General features: G+C 43.2%; 1 protein-coding gene and 1 pseudogene across 1 annotated transcript; one reads left to right on the forward strand and one right to left on the reverse strand.

Annotated features, from left to right (window-relative positions):
• Window positions 1-392: 392 nt before the first annotated feature.
• TUBA1C (tubulin alpha 1c) lies at window positions 393-6,694 on the reverse strand. Its single transcript, XM_045555010.1, has 4 exons — window positions 6,516-6,694; window positions 3,597-3,819; window positions 3,276-3,424; window positions 393-1,479 (listed from the first exon to the last, which is right to left on the reverse strand). Exons 1-4 carry the CDS (start codon window positions 6,516-6,518, stop codon window positions 505-507), a joined length of 1,350 nt encoding a protein of 449 aa, XP_045410966.1. The 5' UTR covers window positions 6,519-6,694; the 3' UTR covers window positions 393-504.
• A 3,550-nt stretch (window positions 6,695-10,244) lies between these two features.
• Window positions 10,245-10,941, forward strand: LOC123640421 (annotated as a pseudogene).
• Window positions 10,942-18,658: the final 7,717 nt, after the last annotated feature.

An 18,658-nucleotide genomic window follows, 5' to 3' on the forward strand; every position in this document is an offset into this window, starting at 1 on the left:
AACCCTCTACTGTATGTACACGTGGTCACAGCAGACCAAGAGCATGATTTGGGAGCTTATTTTATAATGTACCTGAAGCCCCATCTCAGACCTACAGAATTAGAACCTGCATTTTAGTATTTAGAGGTGACTCACATCCATTTTAGTTCAAGAAGCACTGGTCCAACCTATCTGAGCCTGTTGCTTCACTTAAGAAATGATTTTATCACACTCATCAATTCGGGTCTAAATGAAACATAGATAAACCAGTCAGCACAGTACATGGCACACAGTAGTCGCTTGAATGCTGATCAAATAGTGATCAGGTGGCTCATCTGCCAGCCAAATACATCCCTAACTGGTCTTGATCAAGTGGATCAAGTATTTATTGTGACAGAGAAGCCAGCTTGACATTTAAAATGGAAACATCACTTTTATTGACAGTTTAGGGCCACAATGGACACTTTCACAGAACAGAAATAAGACAGTCCCAAGACAACGGAGTGTAAAATTGTAGCAGAGAAGTTAATACTCTTCACCCTCATCTTCTCCCTCAGCACTATCTGCTCCAACCTCCTCATAATCCTTCTCAAGGGCAGCCATGTCCTCACGGGCCTCAGAAAACTCTCCTTCCTCCATCCCCTCACCCACGTACCAGTGAACAAAGGCACGCTTGGCATACATCAGGTCAAACTTGTGGTCCAGGCGAGCCCAGGCCTCAGCGACGGCTGTGGTGTTGCTCAGCATGCACACAGCTCTCTGTACCTTGGCCAGGTCGCCACCAGGCACCACAGTGGGAGGCTGGTAATTGATGCCAACCTTGAAGCCAGTGGGACACCAATCCACAAACTGGATGGTACGCTTGGTTTTGATGGTGGCAATGGCAGCATTGACATCTTTGGGAACCACATCACCACGGTACAACAGGCAGCAAGCCATGTATTTACCGTGGCGAGGGTCACATTTCACCATCTGGTTGGCTGGCTCAAAGCAAGCATTGGTGATCTCTGCTACAGTAAGCTGTTCATGGTAGGCTTTCTCAGCAGAGATCACAGGGGCATATGTGGCCAGAGGGAAGTGGATGCGGGGATAGGGCACCAGGTTGGTCTGGAATTCTGTCAGGTCAACATTCAGGGCTCCATCAAATCTGAGGGAAGCGGTGATGGAGGACACAATCTGGCTAATAAGGCGGTTCAGGTTAGTGTAGGTTGGGCGCTCAATGTCAAGGTTTCTACGACAGATGTCATAAATGGCCTCATTGTCTACCATGAAGGCACAATCAGAGTGCTCCAGGGTGGTGTGGGTGGTGAGGATGGAGTTGTAGGGTTCAACTACAGCTGTGGAAACCTGGGGGGCTGGGTAAATGGAGAATTCCAGCTTGGACTTCTTGCCATAATCAACAGAGAGGCGCTCCATCAGCAGAGAGGTGAACCCAGAACCAGTTCCCCCACCAAAGCTGTGGAAAACCAAGAAGCCCTGAAGACCTGTGCACTGGTCGGCCTGCAAAAGAAGAGTTTTTAGTGTTGATGGACATTTGGTGAAAGCTGCAATGGATTTCTGTGAATCCATGGTTACACTGATAGAGATTCTAAAACTCTTCTGAATAATATTTGCTAAGAAAACAGTCATAAAGAACTGTTCAGTGCTAAGTGATTCAGAAAAACTTTTTATAATCAACTCCTTGGGGGAAAAATCTGCTAAAAAGACTATCTAAAAATGAAGTATTTTCATTTCCTCAGGCAGAGGAATCACAAAGTCTGGAACAGATACAGGGCCCGAGTTTTGCCCTTGCTGTGGCCGTAGAAGAGGGCAGTTTCTTAATCAGCTGGAGAGTTACCAACGGGCAGGCCCAGGACCACCAGCCCAGGACAATGGGTGTCTTACAAAGATTTGGCAGCTGCTTTCGGAGTTGGAATACAACAGTACAGCCAAGTTCCAATACCCTGGTACTGGAGTCATGCTGGATCTGGATCCGGCTCTACCAGTTCCTCGCTGTGTGACTGTGACCAAATTTGTTTCTCTATCTCAGTTCTCTCATTTATTAAATGAGAATAGTAATCTACCGCAGGTCCTTGAGAATTAAATAAGTACTTGGAACAGGACTTGGCACAGCAAGCACCCAGGATATGACATTAGGTATCAGGAAGCCTATTCATTTTGGGTGAGGTGACTTTCTACCACAATTCAGGTCAATACCTGAGATCACTGGGGCTTTCTACCTTGCTGGGGTATTTTGGCTAGCAAACTGCTATTCTATGAAAGGATTATTTTGACCTTTCAGACAAAGCATTCTGTTGACAACCCTTACTTCTCCAAGGTACTCAGAGATTTGTGGACAATCTCCATGGACCTCTCAGTTCACTTATCTTGTGGGTCCCTACTCTGAGTAACTACATGAGATCAATGTCCAAGGCAGACCCTAACATATCAATTACATCCATTAAACCACCTGTGGACACAGTAATAATACCAAGGACAAATATAATTGTTTTTGTAGTCAATGAACTTCACTCCAGAACCCTAAATGGCTTCTACTAGGTTTATTTGTCCCTAAAGGCAGGTCCTGATTTCCAAGTCAGTGCTTGTAGCTGAAGCTTAATTTCCAGGCATAGGAACCATTAATCCAATTTTGCTGGAAAGACTATGATAAACATCTGAGAAAGGTATGAAGCCATGAATGATGCAAGACCATTCTTTTTAGAATAGACCAGTTGTGGCTGGGCTTAGTATAATGTGATTTTCCTGACAAGTTACTCTACCCAGGCTTTCATGCTTGATTTTTAGTTAATTACTTACCAGCTGCCCACATGCCTAAGGAGCAAGGAGTCCTCTGATCACCTGGCTCTTAATTAAAATGAGCCAAATAGCACACTTCATAAGGAAGTTCCCCTGACTCCACTTTCAGCTTTGTTGGAAGTTCCCAGGGTGGCTGTTTCTAGTCAGTGTTACACTGGCTTCCTGTCCTCTGAACTTTCTGTATTAACATAAGGCACCAGCCCAGATTTTTTTTTTAATGAGTTTGACCAATTAGTTACCTGTAGGAGTCAGCCACTTACTCATTGAGACTAAGACAACCTAAAATGGGGTGTCTCCGCTTGAAGCAAAAAAGGCAAAAGAACACTTACCCGTGCCCCATAGTTGTCCCATAACCCAGGACCATCTGGTTTAGAAGTCTAGTTAATTTAGTAGCAGCCTAAATCTCATTTTAGTTGCAAAGAATGGACCTTATAGTTTGGTCTACCTTAAAACTACAAGAGAGAGCTCTCACTCCACTTTAAATAAAGTATTGTGTTTACCAGCTTGCGGATACGGTCCAAGACGAGGTCAATGATCTCCTTGCCAATGGTGTAGTGCCCACGGGCATAGTTATTGGCAGCATCTTCCTTGCCTGTGATGAGCTGCTCAGGGTGGAAGAGCTGGCGGTAGGTACCAGTGCGAACTTCATCTGGAAAAGGAAAACAAACCAGCCACCCATCACTGAGTTACCTGCACTGGCCTGCTCAGCTCTGGCAGGGGATGGGGGGAGACACTGTGTGTGTGTAATCAATGGAGCCCCCAGGACAGACTTCCTGTCCCAGCTCACTAGGATCTCACTTGGGTTACTGAGGTCAACTCACCAATGACTGTGGGTTCCAGGTCTACAAACACTGCCCTGGGCACATGCTTGCCAGCGCCCGTCTCACTGAAGAAGGTGTTGAAGGAGTCATCTCCTCCCCCAATGGTCTTGTCACTTGGCATCTGGCCATCAGGCTGGATGCCGTGTTCCAGGCAGTAGAGCTCCCAGCAGGCATTGCCAATCTGGACACCAGCCTGGCCAACGTGGATGGAGATGCACTCACGCTGTGGAAGGAAGAAAGGAAAATGTCAGAATATGACACATCAGACAGACATTTAGAAATGATTCACACCTAAATGACTAATTAACCTTCAAGATAGACAATCACCTTTTTGCAGGCCACTCCTGCCCAGGGACTATTTCACAAGCAAAAATCCTTGTTAAAGACATAATTCAGAAAAAATGCCTTGGATAACCAAAGATATGTTAATGAACTATTAGGCAAGACCAGACCCTTGCTTTGTAGCCACAGTAGATATTCAAGGCTGAGTTTCTACCATTTTAGTATGACATAAGCTGATCTATAGCAATGTATTTCCCTAGCTCCTGGGAAATGTGTCTGCTGATTCCTTAAACTGATGCAAAATTCCCCCTTCCACTCTGATTCATTCCCAGTGTGATTGTGTAACTACTGAGCTCATTCTGGTCCCTCTTTAATCCTATTCTTTATAAGACAAAAGCGTCTCCCTCTCCCCTTTAAAACCAGCTTAAACCAGCAAACTACAGGCATATGACTCACGGAGAAAATGCTAGATAAGCAGCAGTTAGCTGTATTTTAAAAACTGTGGTCAGAAGCAGCTTTTTAACCCTGTGGAAGAATTTAATCTTTAGGAAGAACATTTCTCCTTCACCACCAACAACACATTAACAAAGGTTAGAAGTATTACCTAAACTTTGCTGATAGTTTAAGAAATTAGCTATTTCTCAGTAAAATGTAGATATATATCTGGCAGTGTGGTAAAAAGTCCATGGTTTCAAAAATTTAACAATCACGAGGAAATATTTGTTTTCCTGTACTTGGCAAACATGATCACTTAGGAGTTCCCCAAACCCGTTCCTGCTTAGTAAAATAAGGCAATGAACATAGAATCTGTACCCACAGACTTAAGAGGAAAACAAAAAGTGTTCATTGTATTTTGTCATAAGTCTCCTACTTTGGAGACTGGCGGAGGACTTTCAAAATATCAACACCAAATTCTCCCATTACATTTTCCCCGAATAGTAGGGTTTTAAGTTTTTAAAAGCTGCTAATAGGAAACAAGTCAAAGAAAACACTAGCTAAGTTTTCAAAGGGCCTAGTTTCATAACCCAGGATAATGAAAACCCCAGTTACTCACAACCTTTGACTTATGATCACCTCCTTTCCGCCTACACTTCCCATAAAACAATCAAGGTCTTCTGACCACATCAGCAAGCTGAGTATTACCTGTGTCTACTCGCCCAGCTCTAGGGCTGTGGGAGAACTGGAGCTGTTTGTTCTAATGAGCCCATGACTATCTACCATTGCATCATGTTTACCTTTAACTGGACTTTGGAAATTCCACAACCCCAAAAGGCTGGAGAGAACCAGGTATGTGTCCATGAGGGCCCCAGGCCCAAGGAGATGAAGTATCTGAGAAGATCCACTCATTCTAACAAAGTGATTCTTCTGCTGAAACCTCTTGAGCCCCCAATTTTTCTTCTATTGCTCATCAGCCTAAACTGCTTTCTTGAAGCTTGGCTGGCAAAGCCAGTGGCCACTGCTTGCCCTCCACTTTCCCCTGGCCACCTGGGAGATGTAGTGAGGCAACGGCGATGGAGTCACTCAGTCTAGTGTTTGCCCATCTGGCCTAGAAAAGCACAAATGTGACCAGTGTCTACCTACACCGATCTGCTGCTGCTGCCCTCTGCCCTTTCAACAGTCCCACTACTTTCTGAATCACACTTTTACCAGTATCTTTTTGGTCTTGCTTGGTAAAAAGCACAAGGAAGTTGTTATAATCAGACATATTTTTGATAACTGTGGTAGTCTCAGAAGAGTCTCTGGTCAACTAACTATTCACTGTATTCTTTCCTAAGATACTATTTTGAAACATTTGATACATGAATACTTGTTTAAAAACATGGTTTCTTTTAGGTAGGCCTCCCATAGATGTTTTCTAAGTTGTTTTCAATACCTCTGGGAGCTATACAGAAAATACTCAAGTTGTGGATACTTTCACGGTTCTTGAAAACTGAACCTAAGAATTCGTTGTCGGTACTAGTTTACTCTGTGGTTTTTAAAGAAAACATCCTTTTATGGACTTGTTTTTAAAACTCGGCTTCATAGAAAGCTTCAGCTATAAACCTCCCACTAGAAATGCAGGATTAGACAAAGTGACAGTTAATTATTCCCTTCAGAGGAGGGGCCTGCCTCCGTCCTTCAGGTGGATTGGTGCAACTGGAAGGTCTCCCCAGAGCCACAGGTGACTCAGCAGCGAGTCACAGGGCGCTGGAGAGGGGGCGCCAGGAAGTGTTTGCACCGTCGTGCGGGAGCACACGAGGTCCTCCAGCTCCGGTGTGTGAGGCAGTGGGCAGGTGAGGTCACTTGGGAAATGGGGGCGGAGACTTTTAGTTTCAAGTTCTTGGGGATCAAGGAGAAGGCTCTTCGACCTTCGTAGGGCGGTGGCGGGCCCTGGCGGGGATGCCCTCTCACTAGGATCAAGAGGACTTTCCATTTCCACCGAGGGCAGAACCCGCGCCACATTTTCGAGCCCTCATTGGTGTCTGCCGGGTGAACTCGGCTTTCTCTGCCCCGCCACCAGAAGCCAGTTTGACGCGAGGAGCCCGGAGCCGTCGGGAGCCGTCTCGGGCACGGCCGCAGGGGCAGCCGTCAGCCCCGCACGCCCAGCCGCCCCTGCGGACGCGCACTCCGCCCTCCCCCCAGCCGGTCCCCACTCACCATGACGGGGACGTGTAGGGCCGCACGGCGCTGAAGGAGGTGAAGGGACGGCAACAAGGACCTCCCACTAAGAGACTACCAAGGAGTCCGGGGGAGAAGTAGTGAGAGAGTGGCGGGCCCGGAGGAGCCCTATATACCCCGTCCCCGGCCACGTGTCGGGAGGCCGGGCCTGGACCCCGCCCCGGCCGCCGCGGCCCCGCCTGCAAGCCCCGGGGCGCCCGGCAGCACCCGGCCGGCGGGGAGGGGAGGGGCGCGCGGTGCTGATTGGCGGATTCAAAAGTTCAAACAAAACTCTCCGGAAGGAACCAGAAGTGGGAAGGGGAGGAACCGTCCAGGGGCAGGGGAATGGGTGGGGTGGGAAGGTGTGGAGATGGCGATTGAGAGCGGAGGGAAGGCGAGGCATCTGTGCTGTCCCGGTGGGCAAAGCCCAAGCGAGGGCGAGCGCCGGGGAAAGGGGGTGGCGGGCGCGCCCGGGGAGGGAGGCCCGCCTCTACCTCCCGCCCCCCGGCCCGGCCAGTCGCCGCCGCCCAGCTCCCTACAAGGCCAGGCCTGCAGCCGCCCGCCCGCCCCGGGCGCCCGGGGAGGTGCTGGCGCTGGGTCCGCCGGCGGCCGGTTCTGCCCCGCTGAGTCCCGGAGCTGCCGGGCACCCAGCTGGCGGGCGCCCGCTCCCCTCGCAGCTGAGGGATGTCCAGGGAGAAGGCCTTGTTCCCCTACCCTAGACCTTAATTACTACAAACGGGCCTTGAACCCTTATTCTCACCTGTTTGGCTGCTTTTCTTACTCGTTTACTTACTACCTTTTGTTGTTGTTGTTGTTGTTGTTTGGGACAGGGTCTCACTCTGTTGCCCAGGCTAGAGTGCCGTGGCCATCAGCCTAGCTCACAGCAACCTCAAACTCCTGGGCTCAAGCGATCCTCCTGCCTCAGCCTCCCAAGTAGCTGGAACTAAAGGCGCGCACCACCACGCCCGGCTAATTTTTTCTGCTTTTAGTAGAGATGGGGGTCTCTTGCTCAGGCTGATCTCAAACTCCTTACCTCAAATGATCCTCCCTTCTCGGCCTCCCAGAGTGCTGGGATTACAGGCATGAGCCACCACTCCTGGCCCCTTTACTTAACTCCTGTTTAAGTGGACCTTTTGGTTCCTAACAATAATCTTTTCCCAGTAGGTTCAAAAGCAATTTGCAGTTCATTGTAATAAAAGCTTCCATTTTTTGATTGCTTACTATGCAGAATAGTTGGCTTTTCACATTATTTCATCTATAGGACAAGCCCTGTGAGTTTTTATCCCCATTTTACAGATGAGGAAGCTAAGGCTCAGAGGAATTAAACAGTTAAAAGCTCACCCAGTGGGAGAGGAGGAGCTAGAACCCAGCTATGTGTGACTGCCCTTCAGCACTAACTTGTACTGCCTCATACTAAATATACCTCTCTGACTATCTCTGCAAAGGTTTATTTCTCAGAAGCATCCTTTACTTTATTGGTGTTGTTTTTGTTTCTCTGCAATTTCATCATATATTAGATAGTAGATCGTTTATTCTTTAACCACCTTTGGGAGATAGAGTTTGTGGAAATATTGAGGGAACAAAAGTGAACTTTCTACAGAAGTTACAGGGCTTTTTCCTGAAGTAGGAAAGGCAAAATGAAACCAAAAATGGGTTTTGGATACAGAATAGGCAGAACTCAAGATGCACTCCAACTCACACACACAAAATGGCCCTTGTGGAAACATGTGGAGACACCTTTTCAAATTACAGTGCATAGTTCCTTTGTTCATCAAATGCTTATTAGGTGGAGGCTGAGGTGGGAGTATTGCTTGAAGCCAGGAGTTCAAGACCAGCCTGGGCAGTGTACAAGACTCTGTCTCCAAAAAAAAAAAAAAAAAAGAAAAAAATTAGCCAGGCATGGTGGTCCACACCTGTAGTCCCAACTACCCGGGAGGCTGAAGCGGGAGGATTGCTTGAGCCCAGGCATTTGAAGCTACAGTGTCATGGCACTGCACTCCAGCCTGGGCAACAGAGTGAAACCCTGTCTCTAAAACAAAAAACAAACAAGAAAATTATTGAGCACTGAAAAATTGCATAGCAGGATATTCTGAAATTTGGAATAACTAGCATTTTAGTCTGTTGTTAAATTTTAGTCTTAATTATTAGAGCTTGTCAACTTTTTCATTCATTCCACAAATATATTTAGCACAGTGTCTAGGTGCCTGAGGAATATATATGTGACCAAAATTGACTGATCTCTGCCTCATGGGGAGTATATTCTAGAGAAGGATAGGAAAGAAACACAAACAATGAACATAATAAATAATTATATATCATTTGTTAGAAAGCGAAGAATGCTATAGAAAAATATAGAGCAAAAGTAAAGCCAAATGAGAGTGCTAGAGGGGGGGACTGAGCAAAGACTTGAAGGGGTTAACTCTGAAGAGTAGTCTCAGAACACCCAACAGCTGGAGCCAAGGCCCCCAAGCAAGAGTGAGCCTTTTGTGCTCCAGGAAGGAAGAGTGGGGAGGCCAGCTGGCTGGAAAAGATGAATAGTAAGAGATGACATTGAAGAGGAAACGAGGCAGATCTAGCTCCTTGTAAGCTACTGCAAGTGCTGTGGCTTTCACTCTGACATGGGGAGCCAATGTATGTAGAGAAAGAGAAGTAGCATGACCTGATTAACTTTTTGAAAGATCACTTTGGTTGATGTATTGAGAATAGATTATAGGAGGGCGCAGGTAGAATCAGTGAGACATCTTAAGGTGATATTCATTATAGTAATGCATTTGGAAGATGATGAAGACTCAGACCAGAGGGGTAGCAGAGGAGGTGATAAAAAGTGGCTGGAGTTGGCTATGTTCTTGAAGATAGGGCCAAAATAATTTCCTAAAGGCCACAGGGGAGGGAAAGATGTCACGAATTACTCTAGAGTTTTTGCCTGAGTGAATGAGAGATGGATTTGCCATCAACTAATGCAAAAGGCTGCAAATGAGGCAGGAGCGGAGGGGGAGGATATCAGGGTTTATTTTCAGTTATGTTAAGTGGACATGTTGACTTCCACAAGGAGGTGGGGATAAACAGTGCACAGCTGGAAATGAGTCAAGATTTCAAGGGAGAGAGATCTGGGCTACAGATATACATCCTAAAGCCATGATATTGGCTGAGATCATCAAAGGAGTGACTGTAGATATAGAAGAGAAAAGGAGGCCAGGAGTTTGAGACCAGCCAGAGCAACACAGCAAGACCCTATCTCTACAAAAAATAAAAAAAAAAAACTAGCTGAGCCAAGAGGATTGCTTGAGCCTAGGAGTTCCAGGCTGCAGTGAGCTATGATGATGCCACTGTACTCTAGCCTGGGCAACAGAATAAGACCCTGTCTCCATTAAAAATACATATATTGGCTGGGCTCGGTGGCTCACGCCTGTAATCCTAGCACTCTGGGAGGCCGAGGTGGGAGAATCGCTCCAGGTCAGGAGTTTGAGACCAGTCTGAGCAAGAGCAAGACTCTGTCTCTACTAAAAAATAGAAAGAAATTAACCAGACAACTAAAAAATATATAGAAAAAATTAGCCAGGCATGGTGGCGCATGCCTGTAGTCCCAGCTACTTGGGAGGCTGAGGCAGTAGGATTGCTTGAGCCCAAGAGTTTGAAGTTGCTGTGAGCTAGGCTGACGCACCACGGCACTCTAGCCCAAGCAACAGAGTGAGACTGTCTCAAAAAAAAAAAAAAATATATATATATATATAAGAAATATATATATATATATTGCCTTTCCATCTGGTGGAAGCCATCAGGTAAGCCAAGATGAGTTCATACAAGTACATCCAGAAGCTATGGAGGAAGAAGCAGTCCGATGTAATGTGCTTTCTTCTGAGGGTCTACTGCTGGCAATACCACCAGCTCCCTGTGCTCCACAGGGCTCCCTGCCCCACCAAGCCGGATAAAACACACAGACTGGGATACAAGGCCAAGCAAGGTTATGTCATATATAGGATTCATCTGCACCATGATGGCCACAACCGCCCAGTTCCTAAGGGGGCAACCTATGGCAAGCCTGTCCATCATGGTGTTAACCAACTAAAGTTTGCTCGAAACCTTCAGTCTGTTGCCGAGGAGTGAGCTGGAAGAGGACAACACTGTGGGGCTCTAAGAGTCCTGAATTCTTAATTGATTGGTGAAGATTCCACATACAAATTTTTTGAGGTTCTCCTTGATCCATTCCATAAAGCTATCAGAAGAAATCCTGACACCCAGTGGATCACCAAACCGGTCCACAAGCACAGGGAGATGCGTGGGCTGACAAGATGTGTGGGCAAGAGCCGTGGCCTTGGAAAGGGCCGTAAGTTCCACCACACTATTGGTGGTTCTCACCGTGCAGCTTGGAAGAAGGTGCAATACTCTCCAGCTCCACTGTTACTCCTAATATAATAATGTTTGTAAAATTCATACCTAATAAACAATTTAGGATGGTCAAAAATATACATATTAATAATGATACACATTTTATTTTTAGATTCTGTTTTCATTTAGTTCAATGACAAAATGTCTTTCTTTTTCTTCCTCTCACCTGCTACCACCTCATATTCAAGCAGGCAAGATGTTAGTTTAATGGCTATGTAGTTGTGATAACCTTGGTTTAGATTCTGGCATTTTTGTTTCCTGACTGTGGATCCTTGAGGAAATTTCTTAAGCTCTCTAAATCTGCTCCCTTATGAAATGGGATAATATTAATATATAACTCTTAGGTGATACATTGTTGTAAGGATTAGATGAGGTAAATAATACACAGCACATACACGATGCCTGTAGCTGTAGCTATTACTGTTGGAGGTGGTGGTGGACAAAATTAGAGATGAAGGATGTGTTCTCTTGCATTTTAAAATCATTTTAAGCATTGGGATATATATATTTAAGTTTGCTGCCCCCTGCTGGAATTTTTTGGGGAAAAATCTCTTTCTTGGGAGGACAGTTAAAAATTTAACTTTTACAGGCTGAGCGAGGTGACTCATGCCTGTAATCCTAGCACTTTGAGAGGCTGAGGCGGGAGGATTGCTTGAGGCCAGGAGTTCAAGAGCAGCCTGAGCAACATAGCAAGACCTGTCTCTATAAGAAATAAAAAAAATTAGCCAGGGGTGGTGGTGCATGCTTGTAGTCCCAGCTACTTGGAAGGCTGAGGCAGGAGGATCACTTGAGCCCCTGAATCTGAGGTTACAATGAACTATGATGATGCCACTGTGCTCTAGCCCAGGCCACAGAGCAAGACCCTGTCTCTAAATAAAGAAAGAAGGAAAGAAAACAAAATATATAAATTTAATCTTTATGTAAATAGATCTTTATGAATCTAAAAATTAGTGAGGAGAGGCAGAAACTGATCTAAATTTGTAATTGAAAAATTTCCAGAATTCCCTAAAAATATGTTGTTTTTTAAATTAATTAATTATTTTTTTGCCTTTCCCCCCCCCCCAGCCCTTTTTTTAAAATTTAAAGATCTCGGCCGGGCGTGGTGGCTCACGCCTGTAATCCTAGCACTCTGGGAGGCCAAGGTGGGTGGATGGTTTGAGCTCAGAAGTTCGAGACCAGCCTGAGCAAGAGCGAGACCCTGTCTCTACTAAACATAGAAAGAAATTATACGGACAGCTAAATATATATATAGAAAAATTAACTGGGCATGGTGGTGCATGCCTGTAGTCCCAGCTACTTGGGAGGCTGAGGCAGGAGCATTGCCTGAGTCCAGGAGTCTGAGGTTGCTGTGAGCAAGGCTGATGCCACGGCACTCTAGCCCGAGCAACAGAGTAAGACTCTGTCTCAAAAAAAAAAAAAAGATCTCAATAGGTTTTATTCACAATTCTAGAATTGAGCAACACCTCATTCCATAAACTAGAATAGGTATTCCAATGAGCTGAGCAAAAGGGATTGGCTTTATAGGCAGAGAAAAGCTGAAGAAAGCAGAAGCAAAGAACAAAGCATGTTATTAGTTACTTTTAGACAGAGTAATAGAAAAATAACTGATTAGTTAACATCAGGTTACTTTAGGCTACCTTTCTTATATAAGGATTAAAGAAGAGGGAACTTCATTATCATGCCCATTAAAGACTTAAACTAGCCTGTTAGGAAAACTGGCTGTCATTTCTCTCTTCTTTTTTATTTTTATTTTTTAATTTTTTAAATTTTATTTTATTTCAGAGTATTATGGGGGTACAAACATTTTGGTTACATAAATTGCTTTTGTACAGTTTGAGTCAAAGTTATAAGTGTGCCCATCACCCAGATAGTGTGCATTGTACCCATTAGGTGTGAATTTACTCATCCCCTCTTCTCCCCAACACCTGCTTGATTTCCAATGAGTTTTATTTCTATATGTGCACATAAGTGTTGTTCAGTTAGTTCCAATTTAATAGTGAGTACATGTGGTGTTTGTTTTTCCATTCCTTAGAATAACAGTCTCCAGTTCCACCCAGATTAATACAAGAGGTATTAGTTCACCGTCATTTTTATGGCTGAGTAGGACTCCATGGCGTACATATACCACACTTTATTAATCCACTCATGTATTGATGGGCACTTGAGTTGTTTCCACATCTTTGCAATTGTGAACTGTGCTGCTATAAACATTTGGGTACAGGTGTCTTTTTTATAAAATGTCCTCTTTCCCTTTGGGTAAATACCAGTAGTGGGATTGCTGGATCAAATGGTAGGTCTACTTTTAGTTCTTTGAAGTATCTCCATACTGCTTTCCAAAAAAGTTGTACTATTAACAGTTTGCAGTCCCACCAACAGTGTATAAGTGTTCCTATCTCTACGCATCCATGCCAAGATTTGTTGTTTTCAGATTTTTTGATAAAAGCCATTCTCACTGGAGTTAGGTGATATCTTATTGTGGTTTTGATTTGCATTTCCCTGATGATTAGAGATGTTGAACATTTTTTCTTATGTTTGTTGGCCATTAGTCTATCTTCTTTTGAAAAGGTTCTGTTCATGTCTTTTGCCCACTTTTTTTTAATGGGGTGGGGTTTGATTTTTTCTTGCTGATTTGCTTGAGTTCTTTTTAGATTCTGGTTATCAGCCCTTTATCAGATGTATAGTATGCAAGTATTTTCTCCCATTCTGTAGATTGTCTGTTTACTCTACTGATATTTTCTTTTTTTTTTTTTTTTTTTTTTTTTTGAGACAGAGTCTCACTTTGTTGCCCGGGCTAGAGTGAGTGCCGTGGCGTCAGCCTAGCTCACAGCAACCTCAGACTCCTGGGCTTAAGCGATCCTACTGCCTCAGCCTCCCGAGTAGCTGGGACTACAGGCATGAGCCACCATGCCCGGCTAATTTTTTTGTATATATATTTTTAGTTGGCCAGATAATTTCTTTCTATTTTTAGTAGAGACGGGGTCTCACTCTTGCTCAGGCTGGTCTCGAACTCCTGACCTCGAGCGATCCACCCGCCTCGGCCTCCCAGAGCTAGGATTACAGGCGTGAGCCACCGCGCCCGGCCTGTTTACTCTACTGATATTTTCTTTGACTGTGCAGAAGCTTTTTAATTTGATCAGGTCCCATTTATTTATTTTTGTTGTTGCTGTGATTGCTTTTGGGGTCTTCTTCATAAATTCTATGCCTAGGTTGATGTCTATAAGAGTTTTTCCAACATTTTCTTCTAGAATTCTTATAGTTTCATGCCTTAGGTTTAAGTCCGTTATCCATTGTGAATTAATTTTTGTGAGTGGTGAGAGGTGTGAATCCTGTTTCAGTCTTCTACATGTGGCTAGCCAATTTTCCCAGCACCACTTATTGAATAGAGATTCTTTTCCCCAGTGTATGTTTTTGTCTGCTTTATCAAAGATCAGATGGCAATATGAGGATGGTTTTTATACCTGGGTTCTCTATTCTGATCCACTGGTCTATGTCTCTGTTCTTTGTGCTAGTACCATGCTGTCTTTGTTACTATAACTTTGTAGTATAGCTTGAAGTCTGGTAAAGTGATGCCTCCTGATTTGTTCTCTTTGCTTAAGGCTGCCTTGGCTCTTCGGAGTCTCTTCTGGTTCCATACAAAGCATAGAATTATTTTTTCTAGATCTGTGAAAAATGACATTTTTATTTTAATGGGGATAGCATTGAATCTGTAAATCACTTTGGGTAGTATGGACATTTAACAATGTTGATTCTGCTGATCCATAAGCATATGTTTTTCCATTTGTTTAGATCCTCTGCAATTTCCTTCCTCAGTGTTTCATAGTTCTCCCTGTAGAGGTTTTTCACCTCCTTGGGTAAATATATTCCTAGATATTTTATTTTCTTCGTTGCTATTGTGAAAGGTATTGAGTCTTTGATTCTCAGCTTGACTGTTGTTGGTGTATAGAAATGCTACTGATTTGTGTACATTGATTTTGTAACCCGAGACTGTGCTGAAGTTATAATATTTATCAATTCCAAGAGTCTCTTGGCAGAATCTTTGGGGTTTTCTAGATGTAAGATCATATCATCAACAAAGAGTGGTAGTTTGACCTCTTCTTTCCCCATTTGGATACTCTTGATTTCTTTTTCTTGACTGATTGCTCTAGCTAGGACTTCCAGCACTATGTTGAGTAGAAGTGGTGACAGTGGGCAACCTTGTCTGGTTCCAGTTCTAAGAGGAATGCTCTCAATTTTTCCCCATTCAGTATGATTTTGTATGAGTTTGTCATATATGGCTTTTATACTTTTGAGGTATGTTCCATCTATGCCTATTTTGTTAAGAGTTTTTATCATAAAAGGGTGTTGAATTTTGTCAAATGCTTTTTCTGCAACTAGTGAGAGGATCATATGGTCTTTGTTTTGCTTCTATTTATGGTGAATCACATTTATAGCTTTGCATATGTTGAACCACTCTTGCATCTCTGGGATGAAGCCCACCTGGTTGTGGTGGACTATTTTTTTGATATGCCACTGAATTTAGTTTGCTAGGATTTTATTGAGAATTTTTGCATTTTTATTTACAAGGGATGTTAGTCTGTAGTTTTCTTTTTTTTTGTTGTTGTGTTCTTTCCTGGACACAGGAATGTTCAGTCATTAATATAAGGAAACAGAAGATGGGCTATATTAACTTCAGATGAACATTTCTCCTCCTCAGACTCCAGGTTCCAAATGTGCAATATGAGAGAGTTGGACAGGATTCTCTCTAAGGCCTCTTCCAGCCCTAATTCTCTGTTGTATGACTCAAGGTTTCTGCAGTCCATGTGAGCTGGACAAATATGAGCAAAAGTGAAAACATGCTTCATTCAAGTAAGGTCTTCTTTTTTTTTTTCTTTTAAGACACAGTCTCACTCTGTTGCCCAGACTAGAGTGCCATTGTGTCAGCCTAGCTCACAGCAACTTCAAACTCCTGGGCTCATGCAATCCTCTTGCCTCAGCCTCCCAGGTAGCTTGGACTACAGGCATGCGCCACCATGCCCCGCTAATTTTTCCTATATATTTTTAGTTGTCCAGCTAATTTCTTTCTATTTTTAGTAGAGACGGGGTCTCACTCTTGCTCAGGCTGGTTATGAACTCCTGACCTCGAGTGATCTTCCTGCCTTGACCTCCCAGAGTGCTAGGATTACAGGTGTGACCCACCTCTCAGTCAAGGTCTTCTTGACTGAAGAATCACCAGTACATTAGATAAATAATTACAGATGGGGCTTTTGCTGAAGTCTTACAACACTTTAGGGGAATAAGTGTTGCATATCTACTCTAGCGTAGGGGAACTTGGACTTTAAATTGCTGTCTTATATCATGTCCACAAATCAATAGTAAAGAGAAAAAAATTCAGATAAAACTGAACCATATATTTTTTTCATTCTAACTCCTATTTTCTATGCTGGGATACTAGTAATACTGAATAATTTATTTGTGTTCAGTTATAAATTGCATGTTAATAATGGTATGGGAATATTTTATGCTCATATAGCAATTTATAACAAAGTGTTTCCTACTCCAATAGTGCCTTGGTGGAGTTTTCAAAAATGAGGTTTGGGGTTTTTTTCTTTTCTTTTTCTCTTTTTAGAGACTGGATCTCACTCTCTCCCCTGACTAATGTGCAGTGGCAGGATCATAGCTCTCTACAGCCTCAAACTCCTGGGCTCAAGTGATCCTCTGCATAGCTGGACCTACAGGCATGTGCCACGACACCTGGCAATTTTTTTTTTTATTTTTTTGAGATGAGGTCTCACTGTGTTCCCCAGGCTGGTCTTGAGCTCCTGGCCTCAAGTGAGCCTCCTGCCTCAGCCTCCTGAGGAGCTTGGACTACAGGCATAAGCCATCTTTTTAACAAAGGTATTTATTACAGAACTATGGGAAATAAGGTCCTGAGACTTGAAATAATTTACCCTAAACCACAAGAGGGACGAACTCAGAAACATGCCTAAAATGACAGTTGTCTCTTTTATTTCTATCTTCTTCCTCAGCCTGTCACTGGCCCTAGTTTACAGGGAAAGGAAGTCCTAGAAAAGTCTTTTATTGAATTTATCTTACGGCAAGCCTACTACTAATATAACAATTAAAAAAGAGAGAGAATTTACACTACTTTTAAGATCTCCAAAGACAGCTAGGACTGTTTGCGGTTCAACAACCTTCTTTACACTAATCATTTAAAACACGTATGCATTTTGGGGCAATTTGTTTTTTCTTCTTATTACCCTTGTAAATACAGAATAGCAGGACATTATCTTCTAACGTAATATGTTATTTTCTTTTATGGGAAAAAAGATCCTTTAACTTTCACTTACTGCTCTTTTATCCCACAAATGTTTGCAGCCTTTACAACTTTCTTACAAGTTCTTTCAAAGTTCTCTTCCTCCCTGATCAGAGCAATGTTTTGGACTACTTCCCTTTCATCAGGACTGAAATGCTAGCTCCATTCTGGGAGAGTATCACAGAAGACTGGCTTTCATCTCTGCAAGTTTACATTTCCTTCCCACTGAGATGTTGTCTGGCTTGTTCTGATCTGCTTTCTGTCCCCTGCAGATACAAGGCTTTGGAATCATTTCCTCACAGTGACCAGCTGAAACAGCTGAGTAGGTTGCCTTTGCCCTGTATTTCCACTCTGTATCCCTACAGCCAAGGTTTCTTACACAAATTCTTTCTAATCTTCCCTGTAATTAACTACCATTCCCCTGGCCTCCCGTCCCCCATCGCTTTAGGTATAAAAGTTAAATTCTCTTGTAGAAAACTAAAAGGAACTACTCACATTCTTGAATTATCTACATTATTATTCTAGTAAGTAGACCATATCTTTTCTATTTATAGTAATGTTTACTTAATAAATTTATTCATGTACATAAAAAGCACTTAGGCAGCCCAGAGTGGAAGGCCCCTAAAGTTCTCTTTTCTTGTAACTACAACTTCTTGCCACCAGCCAAGACAATGGGAAATTTTCTTAGGGATGTGAATCTCAGGACAATCTTTTTCCTTTCACTTTTCTGGGTATCTCTCTACCTGCTCCCTCCTTTTCCTGCTCCCAGGACACCGAGCCAGCCATTATCAAGTACACTAAATTTTGGTTTTTCCTACATAATTAGGACAATAGAACCTTAATATAAGGGAATATCAGTGCATAAATTATGTAGTTAGGAAACAGGTGAAGCAGTCTCCTTTTACTTAGGTACAGTTATGTGTCCCTTAACGATGGGGATAAGTTCTGAGAAATGTGTCCTTAGGCTATTTTGTTGTCATGTCAATATCATAGGGTGCACTTATACAAACCTAGATGGTATAACCTACTGCACACTTAGGCTATATGGTATAGCCTATTGCTCTTAGGATACAAATCTGTACAGCGTGTCACTGTACTGAATATTGTAGGCAACTGTAATATAATGGTAAGTATTTGTATATCTAAACATAGAAAAAGTACAGTAAAAATATGGTGTAAAAAATAAAAAACGGTATACCTATATTGGGCCTTACCATGAATGGAGCTTGCAGGACTGGAAGTTGCCCTGGGTGAGTCAGTGAGTGAGTAGTGAGTGAATGTGAAGGCCTAGGACATTACTTCACACTACTGTAGACTTTCTAAACACTGTACACTTAAGCTACCCGAAATTTATCTTTAAAATATTTTTCTTTCTTCAGTAATAATTTAACCTTAGCTTACCATAATTTTTTACTTTCTAAACTTTTAATTTTTAAAACACTTTTTGACTCTTCTGTAAGAGCAC

This window comes from Lemur catta, chromosome 6 (genome assembly GCF_020740605.2).
Source record: "Lemur catta isolate mLemCat1 chromosome 6, mLemCat1.pri, whole genome shotgun sequence".
Lineage (NCBI taxonomy): Eukaryota > Metazoa > Chordata > Mammalia > Primates > Lemuridae > Lemur > Lemur catta.

Bases quoted from the DNA above. Each gene is read 5' to 3' on its own strand.
- TUBA1C (XM_045555010.1), bottom strand. The intron at 3,425-3,596 runs GTGAGTTGACCT...TTCCTTTTCCAG, and splicing joins CCTGGAACCCACAGTCATTG to ATGAAGTTCGCACTGGTACC. The intron at 1,480-3,275 runs GTAAACACAATA...CTTCTTTTGCAG, and splicing joins TGGACCGTATCCGCAAGCTG to GCCGACCAGTGCACAGGTCT.